Genomic DNA, 27,194 nt, shown 5'->3' on the forward strand with positions numbered 1-27,194 from the left:
CCAAGCAAAACATAATGAGTTAAATAAGCCAGTATTCACTATGTGATATAAAAACATGTCCATAGGGCTTCCCTGGTGGCGCAGTGGTTGAGAGTCCGCCTGCCAATGCAGGGGACACGGGTTCGTGCCCCGGTCCGGGAAGATCTCACATGCCGCGGAGCGGCTAGGCCTGTGGGCCATGGCCACTGAGCCTGCGCGTCCAGAGCCTGTGCTCCACAATGGGAGAGGCCGCAACAGTGAGAGGCCCGCGTACAGAAAAAAACAAAAAAAACAAACAAACAAAACATGTCCATAATTGCATTGTTACCACTGATACAATAAATGCAGTCATTTAATTTGGAGTCCTACAAGTGGCCTATGTACACTTTAGTATCACTTTCTATGACAGGCTAAAACAACGGAGTATAAATAATTAATCTGTAGATTCATCTGAAGGTAAGTTTAGAGCTGTGCTATTCTAGAGAATCAACACGAACTACAAATGTGATCCAACTATATAATTTTAAATTTTGTTAGACACATTTACAAAGTGAAGAAAAACAGGTGAATTCTACAAATATATTTTCAAATATATATATATGAAAATATCATTTAATGTGCAATCAACAAAAACAATTCATGCAATATTTTAGGCTTATTTATACTAAGTCCTCAATGTTTGTGTGTATTTTACACTTACATCAGATCTCAGTTCACACAAGCTACATTGTATAGTCACATGCGGCTAGGGCTATCTTACTGAACAGTGCAGGTTTAGACTATCTGGAAGATGGAGTATACTAAGCAATCTACCCTAATTTTTACTGCAGTTGTCTTTTGATAAAGACTGGGGAGCTTTGCTGCAACCTGGAGAGGAGATACTTTATGTGACAGCATAGCTAAAATTTAAAAATCTATCAAGAAGAAGGTAGGGTTGAGCTCCTCTTTAACCACAGCATGTGTTTGAATGAATGACTATCAAGGAAGTAGATTAAGGGGCACAACCAAAATCTTCAATAGAAGATTTTGTCTGCTCAAACACAAACGTAAGTAAGCAATCTAATTCCCCAGGTGCTATGCCCCAAAATTTGGCTATTAAAATAATTATATAATTATGTTACATAATTGCCATACACACCAGCAATTCTACTCCAAGGCATCTACTAAAGATACTCAACACAAAGATTTGTATCCACATGTCCAGAAAAGCATTATCCATAAATGTCAAAAAGCAGAATCAACTTAAATATGTGTCTATAACATGGTCAATGGATGAACAAAATAAAGGGGGGAAAAAAGCTAAAAAAAGAAGGCAGACGCAAAAGTCTATATATTGTGTGAATCTGTTTATGTTAAATTCTAGGGAAGTCAAAACTATTTTGACAGAAGAGAGATCAGGAGTCAGGAGTGGGGACTTAAGGCAAAGGGACATGAGGGAACAGTTATGTTAAAATGTATACTTAAAATAGATAAATATTACCGCATTAAAGTATTTCAATAATCCTACTAAAAAATTAATATACAGTAAGAAAAAAAATTTAGGCCAGACTGTTTTCAAAAGTTAACCCAACATTTACTTTAGTCATCAAAGTAATGAAGCTTCAAGGTAAACCTTTTAGACAAAATTAGAAATTTTATTATTGATCTTTTGATTATAGATAGTGGCTGAATCATTATTTACTGATTCATTGTGTTTTACACTCAGTGAAAACTCTATAAGTGCCTATTACATGTAACTGCGATACAACAGAAGTCTTCAAATACATCGTGTCATTCTACTTTCACTATAATCCCATGAAGAAAAAAAGATGAATATTATTTTAACATATGACAAAACTATTATCACAGAGGTATCCAAAGGTTCTTCACATACTAAGGGTTGTGACTAAAACTGAAAATAGAAACACTGATGAAGCGTCTAGGATGCCTTCTATTATACTTCATACTGATACCATTCTTAGCAGGGAGATTTGTATGAACCAGCCTTGTTAACTTTTTAATTAAAACTGCCTATCCAGGGCTTCCCTGGTGGCACAGTGGTTGAGAGTCCGCCTGCCGATGCAGGGGACACGGGTTCGTGCCCGGGTCCGGGAAGATCCCACATGCCGCGGAGCAGCTGGGCCCATGAGCGATGGCCGCTGAGCCTGCGCGTCCGGAGCCTGTGCTCCGCAACGGGAGAGGCCACAATAGTGAGAGGCCCGCGTACCACACACACAAAAAAACAACAACAAAAAACTGCCTATCCACTGAACTGTTTTAGCTATTCAATACACAGGGTCTCTCCCCAGCTCCCAATCCCCAACCAAAAACTTTCTTGCCACTCCTTCTTTTGTCAAAACATAAAATCCTTTGTTGCATCATCTCCTATTGCTGAGACTGAAATGTAGCACCACCAATTACAAGTATCTCTGAAATAATGCCAATATAAAAAGAGAGCTCCAATTCTAGCAAAGGAAAATATGAACACAAAATACTTCACTTGGTTATTTTTTTTTAATTATTTAATTGTTTATTTTTATTTTTGGCTGCATTGGGTCTTCATTGTCGCACGCAGGCTTTCTCTAGTTGTGGCCAGCGGGGGCTACTCTTTGTTGTGATGAGCAGGCTTCTCATTGCTGTGGCTTCTCTTCTTGCAGAGCATGGGCTCTAGGCACACGGCTTTAGTAGCTGCAGCACGTGGGCTCAGTAGTTGTGGCTCGTGGGTTCTAGAACGCAGGCTCAGCAGTTGTGGTGCACGGGCTTAGTTGCTCTGCAGCATGTGGGATCTTCCCAGACCAGGGCTCGAACCCCGTGTCCCTTGCATTGGCAGGAGGATTCTTTTTTTTTTTTTTTCAAGTATAATTTTTTTTTTTTATTTTACAAATTTAATCAGTTGTACATATACATATGTTCCCATATCCCCTCCCTTTTGCGTCTCCCTCCCACCCTCCCTATCCCACCCCTCCAGGCGGTCACAAAGAACCGAGCTGAGGGCCTCCCTGGTGGCGCAGTGGTTGGGAGTCCGCCTGCCGATGCAGGGGGTGCGGGTTCGTGCCCCGGTCTGGGAGGATCCCACGCGCCGCGGAGCGGCTGGGCCCGTGAGCCATGGCCGCCGGGCCTGCGCGTCCGGAGCCTGTGCCCCGCAGCGGGAGAGGCCACAACGGTGAGAGGCCCACATACCGCAAAAAGAAAAAAAAAAAAAAAGAAAAAAAAAAAAAAGAACCGAGCTGATCTCCCTGTGCGATGCAGCTGCTTCCCACTAGCTATCTACCTTACGTTTGGTAGTGTATATATGTCCATGCCGCTCTTTCACTTTGTCACAGCTTACCCTTCCCCCTCCCCATATCCTCAAGTCCATGCTCTAGTAGGTCTGTGTCTTTATTCCTGGCAGGAGGATTCTTAACCAATGCGCCACCAGGGGAGCCCTCCTTGGTTACTCTTGAACATTAATTCTGCCCTACAGCATTCTAAAACATAACTCCTGAAAACCTACCACAATGATCTCTGGAATAATACCAGAAAAAATCCAGCATATCCTCAACCTCTTCTCTGAATTTTGTATCCTTTGCCCTGTTCCTCTAAATGAAGTATGGCTCTTCTTCAAAAACACTGTTTTTTGCTGGTAACCTCTCAAATTATGACTGTTTTCCTTCCCAGATTCCTTGTACTACTGGGCTTAGAGTTGGACTAGGTCTCTCTCTATTCCCCACTGCACAGACCATACTCCCTCCTTGATCATCCATCCTACCTCAACCACGCCCCTCCCCTCTCCCTGGTTATATACTTTCTCCATATCCTCGATTTCAAACACTTCACTCCTGGAACACTACCTCCTACATTTCCAGCTCACTCTGACATACTCAAGCTGGACCAATCGATCAACCCCCAACCCAGGGCCTACAACTTTTCATTGTTGTTCTATTATACTACAATTGCACTATAAAATATGTAAAGCTAGAAAAGCAATTTGCAAAAATGCTAATGAAAATTATCCAACAGTGGTGCACTGATGTATGTTTCCTAAATTTTCCAAGAATGAACATAAATACCACTTTTAAAATAACACTGAAGGTTTTTTAAAAATAAAAAAGTTAATGGAAGAGGAAAGGCGGGGTGGGATGAATTGGGAGATTGGGGCTGACATATATACACTACTACGTATAAAACAGGTATGACCTAAATGGGAAGGAAATTTTAAAAAGAGTAGATATATGTATACGTATGACTGATTCACTTTGCTGTACAGCAAGAAACTAATACAACACTATAAAGCAACTATACTTCAATAAAAATTAATTTAAAAAAAGTTAATGGAAGAAAATTACCTTTAAGTAATTGTTCTTATCTTACCCTTCATCTAAGTTATCCTTCCTTTAAACCATTTCCTACTCTTACTGGCTAAATGCACATTGAGACAGCATAGCTAAGAATGGCTTAAATTACTATATAGTGGTATGAGTGGGAGGGATGTGAAAGGGATGTTATGAAAGTCTGCCAAAATGAAAAGATTTTTTAAAAAATCAGCCTAGTCAACATTTATCAGAACGGAGGCATTAAAACAAATGTCATATTGTCTTAAACAAAACAAAACAAAACAAAACCAGTGTGGAGTACCTACTATTTCCCAAAATCAGTGCTGACTGTTTCATGAATTCTCTCATTTCATCATTAGCACATCACTATAAGTTATGTAAATACTGTTAAACTTATTCTAATTGAGGAAGCAGTGTTAGAGAATTAAGTAACTTGCCCAATGAAATATAAATACAAGTGATCAAAACAAGGATTTCTATGTAATCTGTCTCCCTTATGTAACAATACTGTGTATGTAACACAAGAACATTTTGTAAAGTAACCATTAAAAATGCACTGATGGGGACTTCCCTGGTGGCACAGTGGTTAAGAATCTGCCTGCCAATGCAGGGCACATGGGTTCGATCTCTGGTCTGGGAAGATTCCACATGCCGCAGCGCAACCAAGTCTGTGCACCACAACTACTTAAGCCCGCACGCCTAGAGCCCATGCTCTGCAACAAGAGAAGCCACAGCACCATGAAGCCCATGAACTGCAACCAAGAGTAGCCCCTGCTCACCGCAACTAGAGAAAGCCCCTGCGCAGCAATGAAGGCCCAACTCAGCCATAAATAAATATCATTCACTTATTTTTAAAAAAATGCATCGATGGGGCTTCCCTGGTGGCGCAGTGGTTGAGAGTCCGCCTGCTGATGCAGGGGACACGGGTTCGTGCCCCGATCTGGGAAGATCCCACATGCTGTGGAGCGGCTAGGCCCGTGGGCCATGGCCACTGAGCCTGTGCGTCCAAAGCCTGTGCTCCGCAGCGGGAGAGGCCACAACAGTGAGAGGCCCGCGTACTGCAAAAAAAAAAAAAAGCAGCGATGATGTAAATTTTATTAAGTCAAGATGTAGAGTATTTTCAAGTTTGGAAAATTGGTAGTAATAATGAATAAAATATTTTTATAATACTCAACATTATGTAAACATACTTCTTTATCTTGGAAAAATATATCCTTTTGTTATCAAATTTTCCTGTTTTTCCTTAGCTTCAAGATTTCAATAAATGAACTTATCTAAAAGTTAAATTGGGAAATTTCTTACAGAAAACAACTTTCTACATATTTGCAGGATATTTCTAAATCCATTATATTAAATGTAAAAACATCAGAAGCAAGCTTCATTCTTAAAATAGAGAATGATGCTACATGATCATAGGGCCATAAATCATAAATACATTTAGGTACACAGTGAAAACTCTGATAATTGATACTAAAACTTTTCATTTAATATGCTTTTTAACATAGATATATTAGTTATGAAAACAATTCATCAACAAATGGAATTTAAGTTATAAGTCAATCTTCTAAATTTAATGCACCTTTTAGAAAACAAAACAAATATGCTGCGCCTAACAAGCAGAGTTCACATCACTGAATACTCTGATGATTAAAATAAGAATTATTACAGGAGACTAAGGATTATTTTTTATTAGATGAAACTTTTAAATTCTAAAACACAGACTTATAGTGGCTGAGGAAGATTCCAAGTAAAAAAGGCTAAACCTCGGGCCTCCCTGGTGGCGCAAGTGGTTGGGAGTCCGCCTGCCGATGCAGGGGATGCGGGTTCGTGCCCCGGTCTGGGAGGATCCCATATGCCGCGGAGCGGCTGGGCCCGTGAGCCATGGCCGCTGGGCCTGCGCATCCGGAGCCTGTGCTCCGCAACGGGAGAGGCCACAACAGTGAGAGGCCCACATACCGCAAAAAGAAAAAAAAAGAAAAAAAAAAAAAGGCTAAACCTCTCTAGTATAGTAGCGTTTAGAAATTCAATCTGTAGAACTCACTTCTACGGAAGTGAGAATAGAGTAAATGTATTAAATCTCTAAGGTTTATAGGTTGCTTACGATCTGCAAATTTCTGGAAGAAGAAATAATATTCGAAGTTACTAATGAGAAAATCTATCATGACATACTCTATATATTCACATATTTACATAATCGTATCTTTTTTTTTAAGTAGTAAATTCAAATAATTTACTTACTCAGGTAAAACTACCATCACAACAACAAAAACAGAAGACAATATAAAAGTACTATCCTCTGTGACTTCCCTGATGGTACAGTGGGTAGGACTTTGCGCTCCCAATGCAGGGGGCCGGGGTTCAATCCCAGGTCCGGGAACTAGATCCCACGTGCAGGATGCAACTAAGAAGTTTGTATGCCACAACTAAAAGAGCTTACATGCCACAACGAAGACCGGAGTGCCGCAGCTAAGACCCGGAGCAGGCAAAATAAATAAATACATACATAAATACTAGGAAAAAAAAAGTACTATCCTCTAAAATTAGCTTCTTCCCCCCTCCCCAACAGAGAAAAGGCTATCGTCCTCCTAACAATAACATCTACAAATAGATGGACAGTCTCTCAAGAAACAAATGAAAATAAAACCAATTGATTTTAATATACTACTAAAAACTAGAATCCTTAATTAAAAACCTAGTAATGGATTACCACTAAAATAAACAATAAGAGCATCAAATCCTAACCACTAGACCACCAGGAAGCATCTAAAATAAACAATGAGAACAAAATAATTGGATAGATTTACAAAAAACACTTTTTACATTCTTTTTAAAATATATTTTCCTTCCCTCCTGTCTTTAAAAAATAGTTTATTCCTTTGTATTGAGCAAATGAATAACATTATGACTTAATGTATAAAACTCATCTGGGGCCTCCCTGGTGGCGCAAGTGGTTGAGAGTCCGCCTGCCAATGCAGGGGATACGGGTTCGTGCCCCGGTCTGGGAGGATCCCATATGTCGCGGAGCGGCTGGGCCCGTGAGCCATGGCCGCTGAGCCTGTGCGTCCGGAGCCTGCGCGTCCGGAGCCTGTGCTCCGCAACGGGGGAGGCCACAACAGTGAGAGGCCCGCATACCGCAAAAAAAAAAAATAAATAAAAAAAATAAAAAATAAAAATAAAACTCATCTGAAAATAATGTTTTTAGGAATACCTTAATTACCTATTCCCATCAGGATGGAAAAAGTAGACATGATAACTCCAAGATTTCAGGGCTTAATTCCCCATCATGTTGCTCCAAAGTATGAAATAGCTTCCAAGAGCCCCAGTTGTAAGCTGGGAAGAATCTCTGTACCTATAATCACACAGTGACCACACTATAAATTAGACTTCTGTAGTCATCTCATCACTCAATTTACATTTTAGCAGCTTAATGGGTATACTTTAGGGTTTTTCATTTGTTCTAGAATAAGATATTAAAACCTCAAAAAAGATAGCAAATATTCCCCTTACTTTAAAGCCCTCTATTAGCTTCTCGTGAGACAAGAATAAAGTCTAAACTTATGCTAGTTGACAAAAACCCTAAAGATCTAGTTTCTGCACTCTTCTCAACCTGCTACAACTACTAGTACCTTACTCTACAGATTGGTACTATGATTTTCTTCCTGTTCCTAAAACATACCAGGCCCATTCTGATCTCATGGTAGAAAAGAAGCAGAAGATAAAGTTTTATTGCAATGATTAAAAACAGGAATGGGGCTTCCCTGGTGGTGCAGTGGTTGGGAGTCTGCCTGCCAATGCAGGGGACGCGGGTTCGTGCCCCAGTCTGGGAAGATCCCACATGCCACGGAGTGGCTGGGCCTGTGAGCCATGGCCGCTGAGCCTGCGCATCTGGAGCCTGTGCTCCACAACGGGAGAGGCCACAACAGTGAGAGGCCTGCATACAGCAAAAATAAAATAAAATAAAATAAAATTTAAAAAAATAAAATAAAATAAAAACAGGAGTGAAATACAATGTCTGAAACCTAAAGAAATGTCAAGAGAAAGGGAGATGGACAGACTAATCTCTGGAGCCATGCTTTCACTCTTTAAGAAAACAAGTCAAATGTCAAAGAGCTGGAAATACAAGTGTCACGAGGAAACCCAACAGATTGGCCCAGGGTAATACAAGTTGTCCTACTACTTCCAAATGTACATTACCTATCCAAGCTGTATGAACTTTTTAAAAGTTCAGAAATATGCATCCAACGTACATTCTAGGTAAGTATAATGTAGCAAGACCAACAATGAATAAAGAGTACTGAGAATTATTATTTATAATCTAAGAAAGATACCGAAGAACTTTAATTTGGATGATGAATTTATGTAAGTGATTCCATGGAAGATACGGAATGATGTTCAATGTTCTGCATCATTACTTTTCAGGTCACATATTATAGCACAGAGAGTATATTCTTTGGCAGCAAGAACACTGAGACCTTGAATGGTAAAATTTCTTTGAGCTTCAGTTTTCAAATTAGCAAAACAGAGGTAATAATGAATACTTTAGATGGCTGTTTTAAGGACTAAACGTGATAATGTAAGAAAAGAATTCAACAAAGTAACTGACACATGTTGGCTTCTTCTTTTTGTCCTTGACCTTAAAGTATGATGTACTTCATAAAGACTAAAAAGAAAATGTTTGGCTAGAGATTTGTCACCATGATCACGATTGCACTGCACTGAAATATCAGAAAGAGAAAGGATATGTAAAATGAAGTTATTGAGAAAAACAGTGAATTTAATTTTAAAAAGAACCATCAGAGAAATTGGCCAATCTCATTCAAAAACAAGAGAGTGAGAAGGGGGAGGGGAGGACACAGACACACTAATATTTTTAACCTTGGCTTTTTTATAATCCAGTGGTTAAACACATTAACTTTTAACGTTTATTTAATATTTTAACATAAAATTTAAAAATGATCTCTCCATATGAAAAGAAAGGAATTTGTTATTGGAACACAGCAACATGTCTATTTATCTTTCAAAAACAGGTAAAGAAGAAGGATTACTGAGCAGCACAGATGCCAGATATCCAGAAATCCACAAACGTAAGCGTGATAATATGGCAATTTGGGAAGGAGAATAAACAGAAGTAATAATACTTATAAGTATATAACAGAAATTGGCCATATGGAGAATTTTTTCTTAACATTAAATTTTAAAGTGACACAGAGGCAGTACATACAGATAAAAAGAAATATCAACAATGAAATGGGTGAAAAGAAATAACCAACAAATTTAGGCAATCCAATTTGAAACTGTAAGTCATTGCTATTTACCAGTTGCAATGGATAAGGATCGGTACAACATAATTCTTGCTCCCAAGGAGATTTACAATCATATTTCAAAAGGATTGCAATAAATATCTAGATAGCAATCCTTATAAAAATAATACCATCATAAAGCTTTTTAAACTTAAGAAGTTTATATATGTATGTACATTTTCTCAATTAACTTTTTTTTTTTTTTTTTTTTCTTTTTGCGGTATGCGGGCCTCTCACTGTTGTGGCCTCTCCCGTTGCGGAGCACAGGCTCCGGATGTGCAGGCCCAGCGGCCATGGCTCACGGGCCCAGCCGCTCCGCGGCATATGGGATCCTCCCAGACCGGGTCACGAACCCGTATCCCCTGCATCGGCAGGCGGACTCTTAACCACTGCGCCACCAGGGAGGCCCTCAATTAACTTTTAACATCTAAATTCTCTCAGTTCAACCCTATCAAGTAGATATTAGGTACATTTTACAAGTGAGAACTCTAAGACCCAGAAAGATGGGGCTTCCCTGGTGGCGCAGTGGTTGAGAGTCCACCTGCCGATGCAGGGGACACGGATTCATGCCCTGGTCCGGGAGGATCCCACATGCCGCGGAGCGGCTGGGCCCGTGAGCCATGGCCACTGAGCCTGTGCATCCAGAGCCTGTGCTCTGCAATGGGAGAGGCCACAACAGTGAGAAGCCCACATACCACAAAAAAAAAAAAAAAAAAAAACTAAGACCCAGAAAGATTAAGTGAGTTATCCAACATTACACAGTCAGCATTTGGCAGAGCCAGAACTCAAACTTGAGTCTACTATTATAGTACCATACAGCTCCAAAAGTAAGTATTATTCAACAATGTGGATGAGACCAAAGAGCAAAAGTTAGTTTTTAATTATACAGATGTGGATAATTCTAATGAGAAATGGTAGAAGATATTCCCTAGGAAAATACGAACTCTACTAGTAAAAGTAGTAACTTACCAATATTTTATTTCTCAGGGCCTGATACATTTTAGGAACTTAAATAATTTCAGTGGATTGAATTAATGAAGGTGATGAGTGAGTGAAACAGTATGACTACATATGGTTTTCAGATGCCAGATTTTAGAAGGACATATATAAATAATGGAAGGAGGGAAATGTAACTAAGAGTGTTTATAAATTAATATCATAAACTTTATAATAATAATATAAGTTAGAATAGGCTAAATTTTATTAAAAAAACAAAGGAAAACCAAACAGGTCCATTGGCTGCATAAAAGTAAGAGGATGAACTAGGAAGAAACAAGAATATTGCATGGAAAAGATGATGTAATGTTAACAGATGCAGAGAGAATAAAGAACTACTCACACCTTCTCTTTTGCATCCATCTTCTCCACCAAGGAGAATTGAGTAGAAAACTGGAAAAGGTAGAAGAAACATAGTTAAAAAGTAAATGAAGTTGAAATGAGTAAAGAAGACAGTAAGAGAATACCTAGCCACTTTTTAAATTAGTTTTTGTCTACAGAGCCTGTATTAGGCATGCACCCCTAATGTGTATAATCTGTAAAACATCGTAAGAAAGCAATTTCTAAAATGTACTGATACTGAAAAGAAAAAAATTTAAGAGAATTATGTATCAAAAAAGCATGTACCCTTTGAGTTTAAAACATTTTTGACAATCCATTAATGTCAATCTGTATCCAAAGTACAAAAACTATTGTTTGAAGATGGCTTGTACGCACTAAAAAAATAAAAAGGTTACTCCTGGAGCATATTTTTTTTTCGCTATAAGTGATCCTCAACTTTTTATCAGTAAACTTCTTCTTTTTAGGTAGGCCAGTGTAACACTAGATGTTTATTAAAATATTGCATAGAAAGATACTGAAAATATTTTTAGGAATAAAATTAAAAAATATAAGATCATTAATAAATAATACAGCACAACCAGGTACTCATAGCTGGATTAATCACCATAATTTACATTATTTACCAAGAACTAGAGTAAAATTGAATGTCTTCAAAAGTAATCCACAGTGCTCTATCCTCATACTTTAATCAAGACAGATGACTCAATAGGATTCAAATTTAAGAATAATAATTAACATGCTGGATGATAACATGAAGTTTCAAGACAATTTCAAGATTGGAAAATGGGTAGAATCAACTAATATTAAAACAACAGCAATAGAAGTGATAGCTGACTTCATGAAATAAAAGAGGCTTAGCTTAAGCTAAAGCCAGAATTTGGGAAAGCTGATAAACACTCCAATTTACAGCAGAGAAGCCCCCAAAGGGTCAAAAATTGGTTGAGGGTAAAGTAGGGCTAATAGGAAGAATTACATTAGTCTATTTAAGCAACAGTCAGACCCACAGATCTCTCCCTGGCTCTAGCTTAGCAACCGTCTCCTCTCCCACTTTGGCAGAAAAAGAGTTTTTAGAAAAAGGTTATCAGGGGGTCTCTGGATCAAGGACCATATTACTTTGTATTATTTATAAAATAATATGAGATTATTACTGAAATAGGACGATGAAGTTACAGTATACATAATGAAATATGTTGAAAACCAACCCCATCCCTCCCACTCCCACTCTTTTTTTACCTCAAAGTGTTTAACTTTTGAGAGCCAGGGAAAAGACTGGTTTACTTCTATGGGAAACCTGACCAGTTTAAGATAAAAGACACCCAAATACACAGACATTAGGTATTCCCCAAGGACGTGGCCTGATATCCAAACAGGCAGGACTACGGTCAACAAACCCTGCCCACATGCTCAGAGTTCCCAAAGTGCTTTTTAATTGTTATGCTATTAAGTATGAGTAGTCAAAAAGAATCATCAAGTATTTCATGCGGGGAAAACATCGAATATAAAACCTAGAGACTAAATTACACAGAGAAAAAAGTGACTAGAAGAAAACAAGACTCTGAAGGGAGAAGAAAACAAAGAAGGAAAAAATCACACAAAAACTAATATTAATAGTCTCAATAATATAATAGAAACAACATAACATAATTAAAACACAGAGAGAAATAACAATTTTAAATGGTTATTTAAAAATAACCACTCGGGGGCTTCCCTGGTGGCGCAGTGGTTGAGAGTCCGCCTGCCGATGCAGGGGACACGGGTTCGTGCCCCGATCCCGGAAGATCCCACATGCCGCGGAGCGGCTGGGCCCGCGAGCCATGGCCGCGGAGCCTGTGTGTCCGGAGCCTGTGCTCCGCAACGGGAGAGGCCACAGCAGTGAGAGGCCCGCGTACAGCAAAAAAAAAAAAAAAAAAAAAAAAATAACCACTCAGAGAACAAAAAAGTTTAAGGAAAATAAATGAAGAGAGCAGAAATGAAAAACACAACAAAAAGTTTAGACTATAAAGTTGAAAATTTTTCCTACTCATAGAACAAAAAGAACATAGGCAAGGAAAAGATATGGTAGAAAGAGGACCAGTATGGTCCCATATCCCAACACAAAAGTTCCATAAAAGAAAAAAATAATTCAGAAAAGAGGGAATTAAGGAAACAATTCAAGAAAATTTCTCAGAACTGAAACTCCCAAATTCCCATATTGAAAAGCAACTCTTGAAGAGCTACGCACACAGATGAAAAGGCATGTACATCTAGAAATGTTACTGTGAAATTCCCAAGCACAAACAAAAGAGAAGATTCTACACACTTCTTTCTTGTAAAAGAATAAAAAAGCAGAATGGGGCTTCCCTGGTGGCGCAGTGGTTGAGGGTCCGCCTGCCGATGCAGGGGACACGGGTTCGTGCCCTGGTCCGGGAAGATCCCACATGCCGCGGAGCGGCTGGGCCCGTGAGCCATGGCCGCTGAGCCTGCGCGTCCGAAGCCTGTGCTCCGCAACGGGAGAGGCCACAACAGTGAGAGGCCCACACACCACAAATAAAAAAAAAAAAAGCAGAATGATATGACTTGTCAAAAGCAACATCAGAATGTGGAAGATATTATATCAATGCTTTCAGAACTCTCTAATCCAGAATTTTATATCCAGTCAGATGTGAGTCAAGTTTGAGGGTGGAATACAAATACTTTGAGATGAACAAGCCATTAAAAAATGTCCAAATAGGCAGTCTTTTTAAAGAAATTACTGTAGGATATATTCCACCAATACAAGAGAATAAACCAAGACATGGAATTCAGGAACATAATCTGATAAAAAAAAAAAAAAAAGAGAGAGAGGCAAAGGAAGTACAGTGCCTCACATAAAGTAAGCTTTATATAAGCCTGTTTCGTAACTGTTTTCCCTGCCTCTGAAACAGAGCAAGACCCTGTAGGGCCCTCCTGGGTACAAATCCTTTCCTTGTCCCAATTTCCTGTCAGTAGGAAATAGTCTTCATTCAGCCTCCTTGACCTTCCGTGAGGGCAGATTCAAACAATTGCTAATCAGGGAAGAGAGGCAATGCAGAAACAAAGGAGGAGCAGTAAAGAAACTAGTGCAGCAATAAAGCAGAGTCTTGATTCCTCCTCAAGGAATATACATAATGATACCTTTGAGCTCTTCTGCAGGAACTAAGGCCCCCACCCAGGTGGAGGATAGTAACTTCAGACTGAGTACAAGATTCCTGGAACACCACCCTGTTACCTCACCACCAACTAATCAGAAAAAAGTCTGCACACAGTGGAAGACAACTAAGACTCTGATCCCCACCTCCCTGCACGCCCCCACCCCAACCCGTGATTCTTCCTTTAAAAACTTTCATTGTTGAGCTGAATCTTCAGAGTTGGTTTTTGGACGTGAGTTTGCCATCTCCCCAGGCTGTGAGCCTCCTGAATAAAGCAACCTTTCCTTTCCAACCAATGCTTTTCGCTCAAGTACTGGCTTGCGAGCAGCTGAACCTGAGGTCAGTAACACCTCCCATCACATTTTTTCTCCAGCTTACCTAATACCACCAGACTAATTTTCTTAGAACAGTTCCTTTCATCATCTCACTTTAATAACGTAAAATATGCATGACTACCTTGTGAATCAAGATGAAGCTCCTACATCTCACATTCATAGGTCTCTATTACGTATTCCAAGGGTCAGCAAATACAGCCCATAAGCCAATCACCTGTTTTATTTATTTATTTGTTTGTTTGTTTTATATTTTTGGCTGCATTGGGTCTTCATTGCTGCACAAGGGCTTTCTCTAGTTGCAGTGAGCAGGAGCTACTCTTCGTTGTGGTGTGCAAGCTTCTCACTGTGGTGGTTTCTCTTATTGTGGAGCACGGGCTTTAGGCGTGCAGGCTTCAGCAGTTGTGGCACGCAGGCTCAGTCGTTGTGGCGCACTGGCTTGGTTGCTCTGCGGCATGTGGGATCTTCCCAAACCAGGGCTCGAACCCGTTTTCCCCTGTATTATCAGGCAGATTCCTAACCACTGCACCACCAGGGACGTCCCCAATCACCTGTTTTTGTTTGTAAGTTTTTATTGAAACGCAGCCACCCTCATTAATGTATGCATTGTCCACGGATGCTTTCTCACTTTGATATCAGAGTTGACTGGCTGTGACACAGTCCATAAGGTCCACAAAGCATAAAATGTTTACTATTTGGTCCTTTAAAGGAAATGTTTGCTGATCCCTGACCTAGTTCAATCTCTTATCTGTATCAATCCCATATACATATTTAACATGTCTAAAATGGAACTCACCTTTTATTCAGATACTTGCTCCTCTCAACTTCATTATTTTATTAATATTTAATAAATATTTATTGAGGCCAAACACTGCTCTAGTAAGTTGGTAAAACAGCAGGGGAAAAATAGAAAGCCCCAACTCTTACAGAGCATATTTTCTTTTGGAGGGCAATAAACCAAAAATAAAAAGTATACACGTAAGTATATGTCAGTTGGTGATAAGTGCTATGAAGAAAAACAGAGGTATCTAGGATGATAGAATGACAGAGGATTGGGGTGCTATTTTAGATATCACAGCCTTTCTAATGAGGCAACATTTGAATAGAGTCTTGAATTAGAAAGTGAACCACAGGAATGCTTTGAACCACAGGAATGCTTTAGGGGAAAAGCAATCCAGCAGCAGAGGGAACTCAACCCCAAGAGTGAATGCCTCTTTACATTTGTACCCTAAGTACCTCACTTGTCTCACTCTAGTCCCAAATCCTGCTGTCAATGACTCATATACATCCATAAAGACCTCCTACTAATCAAAAAGAAAAAGACAATCCAGTTGCATAAGACTTGATCAGGGACTTCAAAAAAGAGGATATATATCCAAACAGCCAATAAGCATATGAAAAGGTACTCAACAAATTACTCACCAATGAAATTCAAATTAAAATTACAGTTAGATACTATTACACACCCATGAGAATAGCCAAAACTTCCAAGTGAATACAACTTTATACAAAAGCCAAAAAACCTGGGAACAACCCAAATACCTGTATTTGGAGTAGAGCTCAATAGTGATGTATTCGCGCAATGAAATATTTCATGGCAATAAAAAGAATAATTTCTGGTAGATGCAATAACATTAATGAATGAATTAGTTTCCCAGGGCTGCATTAATATATCACCAAAACACTATCTATTGGGATAGAAATCGGATAAGCGGAATAGAGAAGCAGTATAAACTGGGAGTGAAACCAAGCAGGACCCTGTGGGGCTCCGAGGCATGGAAGCCTTTCTGTGGCCCCCATTTCTTGTTTGTAGGGAATAGGCTTCAGCCTCCATGACCTTCCCTGAGTTCCAAAGGGCAGGTTCAAACAGTTGCTAAAGATGCAAAAACAAGGGAGAAGCAGTCAAGAAACAATAGTGCAGCCTTGGGGCAGGGTCCTGGTTCCACCTCAAGGGATACACATAACAGTATCTTTGAGCTCTTCTGTAAAACTAAAACGCCCAACAAATGGAAGATGTTAACTACTTTTGATAACCGTGAGAATGACAGAAGCTCACCAGGAGACCACCTGAGGCCAGATTAAAGGAATGAATGCAGGCCCTGCACATACCCTGATCCTTATCAGCCACCCCACCCCTTGAACCATTGCTATAAAACTCATCACCAAATCCCCCAGGTTGGGACACAAAGTTTTGAGGGCAATAGCCCACTGTGTCCCCCCTTTGCCTGGCAAAGGCTGAGTTTCAGCATCAGGAAGGGGTACTAAGGTAAGTATAATGTCTTGGAGACATTCTATTCTGTATTTTGATCTTGGTGGTAGTCATATGAATAGATAAAAATGTATTTTTTTAAAGATCAAAGAATGAAACTGAGTCTTCCAAAACCTGAGTTTCCCTGCCGAGATTATGATTAACCTCTCTATCCAAAACTTTATCCCCTTTCTTCTCCTGCCCCTGCTCCCCTCAGGATTGAGGAGTATCAAAGAAAAAGGGGAAATGAAACCAAGCAGGACCCTTCAGGGTCCCCCCCCAGGTACAAAAGCCCCTCCGTGATCCCTGTTTCTTGTTTGTAAAAAAAAAAAAAAAAAAAAAAAAAAAAAAGGTCTTAGTCTTCTAGGCGTTCCCGGAGTTCCAAAGAGCAGTCTCAAGCAGTTACTAATTAGGAAAGAGACAAATGAAGAAACAAAGGAAAAGCTGTCAAGCAAGAAAAATGATGATAGCTGAAACAACAGTTCAGAGGTAAAACAGAATCTTAGTTCCTCCTCAAGGGATATACAAAACAATTTGACCCAGACTGGTTAGAACCAGAAGGTTGATGGTTAAGATTCCCAAAACAACACCCTGCTATCTCACCATAAACCAATCGGAAGAAAGTCCACAGGCTGCAACCCTCATTCTAAATGTTGCCTTAAAAGACCCTTCCCTGAAAGCCATTGGGGAGTTCAGGTCTTTTGAGCATGAGCTGCTTGTTTCTGCTTGCTTGCTGCCCTGGAATAAACACTGAACTTTCCTTTACCATGACCCAGTGTCAGTGGATTGGCTTGCTGAACAGCAGGTGAGCAGACCCAAGCTGGGTTCAGTAAGAAGAACAGAATATATTCTGTACAACATGGTTTAATTAAAAGAAATAAGGATAAGACCACAACACAGAGCAGAAACATCAAAATAATCACAAAATAGTTGCTAAATAATTATTGAAAGACTGACTAGTTCAGAGCTATCTTAAGACTTAAACCATTTTAATCAGACAGACTAAAAGACATATCATTTCCAAATACTTACTCTCATCTTTCAATACATGTGTTTATGTATTTATCTTAAAGAGATAATGCGAAAATAGGTCAAAGACAAGCACTCTTCAATATTCTGATGTCACAGAATTATTTGGACTGTAACAGGTCTGGTGCTAAATACCGAAGTAGATTATTTTATTTGTGTTTTGACATCTTAAATATATAATTTAGCGATGAAGTAAACTTACCTCTGTTTAATAACATCTTAAAAATATGACATATTCTAGCTTAATATGTATAGATTTTTAAGAATGGTTTTCCTGAGGAGAGAGTAACAGAATAGATACAACCTCATATTACAGGAAATTTTTATGTAAACAGTGGCAACTATTGGGAAGAAGCAAATACTTAGACTAATTGAGTAAAATAGTTGGTTAAACTCCTTTCTGGTGGGAAAAAGGCCCTTCACAGCTGCCTTAGGTTGAACTATTTTTTTTGTTGTTTTGCTAGGAGACAAAGAAAGAAATCAGGAGGTAAGATAATGGCAGAGGCTCTGTATATGTGCTGTGTGTGTGTATGTGTCTGTGTGTACGCATATGAGACAGAGAGATAATCTAAATAAAGAAATCTAAATAAAGCAATTCTTTTAACTTTTGCAAGCATTTAACTTTTGTCCCTCAAGTCAGATTAAAAGGTGAATTAGAAGACAGTCACAAATATCTGTGATGAAAATTAGAGAATTTCAAAATTAAAACCGATAAATCCCAGATCAATGAAGAAAAATAAAAGATTGACTGATTCTATCCAAATCTGAGAGAGAACCTGAGTAAAGAGTGATCAATAAATACTGAAAGACTGAAAAGTTCACACTTTTACAAAGATATTTAGACTTCTTAAAATGTACGCTGAATACTGTATGTTCTAAAATTATTAGTAATTAAGAAAACCTTATCTACTGAACTTTCTTATTGAAGAGTTCTTTGTTTTAATTTTAAGAAGCACATGGGGGCTTCCCTGGTGGTGCAGTGGTTAAAAATCCGCCTGCCAATGCAGGGGACACAGGTTCGAGCCCTGGTCCGCGAAGATCCCACATGCTGCGGAGCAGCTAAGCCCGTGCACCACAACTACTGAGCCTGCACTCTAGAGCCCGCATGCCACAACTACTGAAGCCTGTGCACCTAAAGCCCATGATCCGCAACAAGAGAAGCCACCTTAAATGAGAGGCCTGCGCACCACAACAAAGAGGAGCCCCCACTCGCTGCAACTAAGAAGAAAGCCTGCGCACGGCAACAAAGACCCAATGCAGCCATAATTAATTAATTAATTAATTAATTAATTATTTTAAAAAGCACATGACTGTGTGTTGTATTTTCTGATTTAGAATTTTCAGTTTAAAGATCTCAAGGCTAACCAGATCACCTAAGGTTAGGTGCTCAAACCTTCCTCACAGCTTCTGCATGGCTCTTATAATATGACCACCCTCCCCAAAAGATGAGTGTGATTCTAGTATTTAGAGATACAAGAAGGATACAAATGAAAAGAAAAAACACTTTATCAAATATACAAAAAAAAAAAATTATTCCGACATTGAAAGAAAAAAAGCCAGCTGTGTTGGATGAATTGAAAAACAACAGCTTAGTTTTCCCCAAAAGGCTTTAGGAGTGAATTTGATTAGATGCATTTTCTCCTGCTGCTGCCCACACTGCAACCTAATCCCCTCTTTTTAAGACACAACTCCATTTCAATGGTTTTGAAAATGAGTAAATGTAGCAGTATGGATATGAATAAGAACATGGTTACTTACCATATCTCACTTAAAAACGTAATTTTTCTACATATAAAGTGACTTCACCAAAACTTTAGTACCAGTATGTATAATATCACAGGCATAATGAAGATAAGCTTCATTAGAATTTTACTTATAAGTTTTAGTGTCCTATCCATATACATATTTTTTAAAGCTACCAGCTTACTAATAACTTTCCCCACCTAATAAAATTTCATGTGACTTTTATCAGAAAGCACCAATATGAAAAGTTACTGTAATTTGATAACATTACTGGAGAAATAATTATCTATTTTGTTTTCTTTAAAGCTTTTATATACAAACATAAAAAATTGGCTTTCACTTGCAGTTCAATTGGTATTGGCCATTAAGTTTGGTTCATGTGGATTCAGAAAAACTATAGCACAGATGTTTTGTTTTTTAAAGTTTTGGTTTAGCATAGTTATTCTTAGAATACCTGATGACTTTTTAAAAAGCCTTTTTATTTTTTATTTATTTTTTATTTTATTTTATTTATTTATTTATTTATTTTTTTTGCGGTACGCGGGCCTCTCACTGCTGTGGCCTCTCCCGCTGCGGAGCGCAGGCTCCGGACGCGCAGGCCCAGCGGCCACGGCTCACGGGCCCAGCCGCTCCGCGGCACGCGGGATCCTCCCAGACCGGGGCACGAACCCGTGTCCCCTGCATCGGCAGGCGGACTCTCAACCACTGCGCCACCAGGGAAGCCCAAGCCTTTTTATTTTTTTAAGGTGAAATGTAAGTGTATACCAACTCATCACAAATTGTAATCCTTTATTTTAAAGAACTAGTTCAGTATATAATCTTAAGGCATACACAATTGTTACAAAACCAAAAAATAGAACTACATGTAAGATTATATTTCTTCAACTTTCCTTAAAATAAAATCTTTTTTCCAAATCTGACACAACAAAAAACAACTATAATGCCCTATGGAACAGCAGCACCTGCAAGGAAAAGATCCACTCTGGCAACTGCTGGTACTATCAATTCAACACTTGATTCCCAAACATTATAGTATTCCTTTTCCCCCTTCCTACACACTCAAAGGATGTAACTGAAGAAAACAGAGCTTAGAGTGTTCATGCCAAACCCCCACACTACACAGCTGGATCTCTTACACACTCTAAAAAAGGCTGTCCTTCAGACAACAGGCTTAACACACATTTATGCAGCATCCTGCTCCTAGTTAGGAGTTCCAGATATGATAACTATTCAGTGACACATTTAATCTCTATTTAAAAATTCTATATTTTTTGAAAGATACTAACAATCAAATAAGAACACTAAAATAAGAGAAATGTGCAATGTTTAAACTGCACAAGGAATAATATGACCAAGGCAAAAGAAACATGCTTTAATCCTTAATGACAATTAATTTCATAGGCAAATTTTTAAATAAAAAAAGTAAAATTTTATTCACTCAACAGATAGGATTTTCTTGTTTTGTTTTTTTCCTGAAATAAATGAACACATTTTTAAATTACCTGAACTGTAATCCATGATTGGAGAAAAATAACATACCTCATTCTGTCAATATTTTCCAATGTGTTCTTAATATTTTAGAAAGCTTTTGATATTATGAAAAAAAGTTTAAAATTTCCTTGGCCTGTTACTAAACCACTAAAGGCCTGTCAAGTAACAGGGGGAAAACTGTCTACTTGGCTGATCATGCTGTGCTGGCAATTTCTCAAACATCTGTTAAAGGTCAGATTTCCAATGCATGAAACCAATCAATAGAACTACACAATTCTCCTAGCCCTATAAGAAGCTAAACACAGAACACTATTTTACATAAGTAATGAAACATAACCTTAGCTTTGTAATAATAACTTGTAGCAAAGTCTACCCCTTTCTTATCACAGATTTCATACATTTAAAATTATTGTAAAACTCTATTTGCATTTTATTCTAAAATGTTTATTATATTCATGAAATATGTATATAAAACTCTACATTCGGGGCTTCCCTGTGGCACAGTGGTTGAGAGTCCGCCTGCTGATGCAGGGGACACGGGTTCGTGCCCCGGTCCGGGAGGATTCCACATGCCGCGGAGTGGCTGGGCCCGTGAGCCGTGGCCGCTGGGCCTGCGCGTCCGGGGCCTGTGCTCCGCAACGGGAGCGGCCACAACAGTGAGAGGCCCGCGTACCGCAAAAAAAAAAAAAACAAAACACTCTACATTCAATTTGGTAAAAAATACATAATTGATTTTTTAATTTCACACTCCACAGAGGTGCTATATGTCCAAATGAAATTTTAGGGATAATTGTAACATAACAATAAATATTTATAGCTATGATTTTTTTATAAATATGAAAATTGTAATAGGTCACTTAATTGAGTGATTCATTTTGCAACAAATTCACATTAGTAGATGACTGAGTTTATAAAAAGATATAATGTTGAAACTAAATTTGTCACAGAAACATTCAGATTTTTCTATGATCATAGAGACTGATGTCACCTACTCTGAAAAACTTTTGACCCAAGTCATCTTAAACACATTCTATATGCTACAACTTTGGGAATTTGATCATTTAAACGAGTAATGAAACACAACAGATCACCAAAGAATAAGAGTTAAATGTCATAAGAAGCATGCTCAGTGCACATATATAGATGAGGTACTCCTTTACTGGGTCTTCAGTTTTTGTTTTTGTTTTTGTTTTGCGGTACGGGGGCCTCTCACTGTTGTGGCCTCTCCCGTTGCGGAGCAAAGGCTCCGGACGTGCAGGCTCAGCGGCCATGGCTCACGAGCCCAGCCGCTCCACGGCATGTGGGATCTTCCCGGACCAGGGCACGAACCCGTGTCCCCTGCATCGGCAGGCGGACTCTCAACCACTGCGCCACCAGGGAAGCCCGGGTCTTCAGTTTTTTAAGAGCAGAAATATTAAAGCCAAATTTAAAAGTTACTTTTCCTTTCAAAGTACCACACTAGTATTAATTACTCAAACTGCTGCCAAAATTTTGATAAACATACTAAATCTACAAATGATGATAAATATAAAGAACGTGCCTTTTTATATAAGCCTGCCCAATAATGAATGGACAGTTTTAAATCTCAGATTGAAACACTTTGTCAAAAGGCTCTCAGAAAATTAGTGACCGATGTTTAAATGATCAAGTGACTATTGGAAGCTTTTTTAAAAAAACTTAATGTCAACATTTTTATGTGGTATAGGATCTTCTCTCATATAAAAATATGCTAAAGCTACTAGAAAATAGATGGATCATAAAACTTTACCTGTGATTACACCATATACTAAGGAACTTCCATCATACTATAGACGTAAATTACTTCCTTCCAAACAATGAAAAATAGAGAACTTACTTCTACCCAGACTATCACTAAAAAAAGGTGGGTCTTAAACAATCCAATACTTCAGTTAGTCAACTGAAATAAGCCAGGTTATTGTCAAATAAGAACCACATCACTTTCCTGTGTAATACAGACAAGTTTTTATTTTTCAATGAACTCAACTATTATGATTGTTATTTTGCTCTAATAACCTTCATTGCTTTATACAGATTTACAATTTAACTCCAAAGAAAGCCTAAGATTGAGACTACATTAAATATTTTACAAGAATATCATCACAGAAAGGTAACAAGTTTCCAGGTAATGCTGATGTTACTGGTTTGCCGACCACACAAAATTACCATACTAAAGGATACCTGTAACATGCATCCTGACAAAATATCTAATCTATACTGCACACTGTTTTCCAATTAATCTCCCATTAACAACACTTAAAAAGCTCTAAACGTTGTTCACAAATCTCTCCATGATCTTCCACTGCCAAGAGCATAACATACAAATTTATTAAGATCTGTACTGAAGGTTTTACAAGAAAGAAAATCATTTGTCTTTTACTCTCATTTTTCTTTGATGGCTCAAGGGAACGTCTGTCTACATAATATGTTTTAAAGCCTTGCTAAAGCCACTCAATATTTTCTATGTACTAATGTATCAGACACTACCAGGAGCTGTGTTACAAACAATACAAGCTACCTCTACCTGAAGGACACATATGCAAACAAATAATCAAAATATCAACACCATGTAGGAGTTTCTGCTTCCTATATAATTCATACCACCATCATTACCATTGCTGTGACAATTAAAAATCTAGATAAAATATATTTCAAGTTTAGGTTTTTAAAAGCCAAGGGTCACAAGATAAAAAGGAAAAATTAAGCCAAGAACTTGAAGAGGTGAAAAACACAGAGATAAATAAAGCACTGTCAGTTACTTTTGTCCTAAGGTTGAAAAGCCAAGCAATATACTTACTTGATGCCCTCCCCCGGCTGTATCTAATGAAGTCCAAATCTAGGGCCCATGAAAAGTAAGGACCATGGTTACCCCTTAAGTGAGTTAGAACTCTAAAAGGCTGTATCCCAGAAGAGTAACCCGGAATGAAATCACCTCTTTCACGGTAGGAAGCCCAGCTTTGAGTAATCAAGATGGCTCAGAAAATCTCAAATCACACTTAGAATAAGATAGTTAATGGTGTTGGTACATAGAAAAGTCTGGCACTGTCTTAAAGAGTTAAACATATAACTACCATACGACCCAGACATTCTAATGCTAGGGAGTTTTTTCCAAGAAAAATGAAAGCATATTTCCATAGCAACTTTAAATGAACTAATGATCCACATAACAATATGGATGTATCTCAAAATAATTATGCTAAGAAAAGAAGCCAGACAAAACAGAACATATACTATATGATTATATTTGAGCAAAATTCTGGAAAATGCAAACTTGTCTATAGTGACAAAAAGCAGTAAGTAGTTTCCTGAGATTGCAGAGTGGGAGTGGAGATTTACAAAGAGATTCCAGAGAAATTTTGGGGATTATGAGGTGTTTTTTTTTCTTTTTTTTTAATTGAAGTATAGTTAACATAACAATATTATATTAGTTTCGGGTGTACAGCACAGTGATTCAGTATTTTTACAGATTACACTCCCATTAAAAGTTATTACAAGATAATGGCTATAATTCCGTATTGTACTATACCCCTGTTACTTATCTATTTTATACATAGAAGTTTGTATCTTTTATTTTTTTATTTTTTATTTTTTTATTTATTTTTTTTTTGCGGTACACGGGCCTCTCACCGTTGTGGCCTCTCCCGTTGTGGGGCACAGGCTCCGGACTCACAGGCTCAGCGGCCATGGCTCACGGGCCCAGCCGTTCTGCGGCATGTGGGATCTTCCCGGACCGGGGCACGAACCCGTGTCCCCTGCATCGGCAGGCGGACTCTCAACCAGTACGCCACCAGGGAAGCCCAGAAGTTTGTATCTTTTAATTCCATAACCTTATCTTGTCCCTCTCCCTATCTCTCTCCTCACTGTTAATCAATAGTTTGTTTTCTAAATCTGTGAGTCTATTTCTGTTGTGCTATATACATTCCTTTTATTTTTAAGATTTCACATATAAATGATATACAGTATTAATCTTTGTCTGACTTATTTCACTAAGCATAATATTCTCTAGGTCCATCCACATTGCTGCAAATGGCAAAATTTCATTTGTTTTTAAGGCTGAATAATAATATTCCACTCTGTGTGTGTATGAGTACATACAGATGTATATGAAACAAGATGTGTTTATTTTCTTGATTACATTAGTTTTATCTTGGAATCGTGTATCTTTATATATGTCATTTAAATATGTACAGTTTATTGTATCTCAGGTATAGCTCAACAAAGCTGCTAAACATTCTTAGATCAAAAAAAAGCACAAACCAAAAAATTTTCATCTTTTTTCACTGAAAATTTTCTTAACTGTATCTTAAAGAGGATTATTTAAGAATAGTAGGAAAAGGGATGAGAAAGGTAAACCCGAAGGACTGAAAAACAAATGTTCACCCAATTCAAATGCAATACAAGACAATACAAAATAGAAATGTGTGTACACATATTTGTGTTCACACTGAGAAAAGACTGGGAAAAGCAGCATATGAAGCATTTGCATTTCTAAGAAATGAACAATATAAGAGAGGGAAAATACTGTAACCTAGTCATACATGCCCATTTAAGTCCATGTAAACCATGCCCAGAGACTGCAAACTGAATGCTGTCAAAAAGACTGTTGATTATTTCTGCTTAAGCAATCTGAACTGCAGTGTAACAACTAAGGCTTTCTATTTTCTTTTCTGATCCCCTTTTAAAACTCAACATCTCCAGATTCCTTTCCCTAAAACACACACTATAATAACTGTAGACATCTGTGCAATCCCTTGAGAGTTCCCTTTTTCTAACAGTCTAAATTCCTTAGGCTAGCATTCAAGAAACTCCATAAATTCATCGTTCAAATCTTCAAAGCTATACTACCTCTTCACAGAGACCAACTAATCTACTTCTAGTATTAAAAAGTCCTTCCTCTCTCTTACCTTTGCCTCTGGCTCTCATAATCCCTTTTGCCTAAAACATTCTGCTCACACTGCTCCCTATACCAATACCATAATCTTTGAAATATCAATTAAAATCTCATATCCTCTGTGACACACTCAGCCTGGACAAAAATATTTACTTCCGGGCTTCCCTGGTGGCACAGTGGTTAAGAATCTGCCTGCCAATGCAGGGGACACAGGTTTGAGCCCTGGTCCGGGAAGATCCCTCATGCCACAGAGCAGCTAAGCCCGTGTGCCACAACTACTGAGCCTGCGCTCTAGAGCCCACGAGCCACAACTACTGAAGCCCACGCGCCTAGAGCCCATGCTCTGCAACAAGAGAAGCTACTGCAACGAGAAGGCCTCACGCAGCAACGAAGAACCAACGCAGCCAAAAATAAATAAATAAAATTTATTAAAAAAATAAAAAAAATTTACTTCCGAACATTTGATTCAAGTATTTGCAAGGGGTATAAATCATTTCCTGACCAGTATCTTTAATCATTCAACATTTATAGTTTACACTTATTATCTACCACAGTGCCTTTCATATATTAATATATTTGTTGTTTCTTTATAAGCGCCAATATATAACACATTGCTATTTTGGTCAGGTTCACTTTCATTCACTAAAATGGACAAAATCCCTACTTAATAGCTGCTACCTTTGATTTATTATTAAATTTTTTTGAGAAAAGAAACATTTTTAATAGATTGAAAACATGAATACTGGGAGGGAATAACTGACTAAATCAAATAAATAGAAGAGAGACAAAATCAAACTTTAATATGGAGAGTTTACAGGATAAAAAATAAACCGTAAATGTCCAAAAAAATGGAGAACAAAAAAACCTGGAGGAGGAGAAATTTCTAATTCCTGAGGATTCATATGGAGTTCTAAGTTTTGGAATATTTTACTGACTCACAAAGCCCTTCTTAGTGACTCTCTAATACAGAGTGAGAATGACTTGAAGAGTGGTGTCAAAATGCTTAAGTACTCTCTAAACAGACACCCAATCTGGTAAAAATCTTAAGTTCTAGATTCAAAGCCAAAACTTTTAGATATTTTTATCTGTAACTCCTGAATACTTTTATGTTCCTCTATGAAAACACAGCTTTGTGAGATACTATTATTTATGAAAGAGGAAATAGAGAGGGATGAAAATGGCGGAGTAGGAGGACATGAAGCTCACCTCCCCGGAGAAACACATCAAAAATACATCTATATGTGGAACAATTCTCACAAAAAACTGACCAGAAACTGGCAGAACTCCTACACAAACAAAGCTGGAAGAAAGATTTCCACGTAACTGGGTAGGACAGAAAAAAAGGATAGTGTCGGGACTCCCACCCTTGAAAGGGATCTGAAAGGAA

General features: G+C 38.3%; 1 protein-coding gene across 6 annotated transcripts in view; it reads right to left on the reverse strand.

The window, feature by feature from the left end:
* Positions 1-27,194, reverse strand: part of JMJD1C (jumonji domain containing 1C) — a 340,789-nt gene that overhangs the window by 215,751 nt on the left and 97,844 nt on the right. The window contains exon 1 of one of the 6 annotated variants that reach the window (XM_060108917.1): positions 10,913-10,951. The exons of the other annotated variants lie outside the window; for them this stretch is intronic. Within the exon in view, the coding sequence (XP_059964900.1) occupies positions 10,913-10,930 (18 nt within the window). The 5' untranslated portion in view covers positions 10,931-10,951. Of the gene's footprint in view, positions 1-10,912; positions 10,952-27,194 lie in introns of those variants that run through there. 6 annotated transcript variants of the gene reach the window in all.

Source organism: Mesoplodon densirostris, chromosome 1 (assembly GCF_025265405.1).
Source record: "Mesoplodon densirostris isolate mMesDen1 chromosome 1, mMesDen1 primary haplotype, whole genome shotgun sequence".
Lineage (NCBI taxonomy): Eukaryota > Metazoa > Chordata > Mammalia > Artiodactyla > Ziphiidae > Mesoplodon > Mesoplodon densirostris.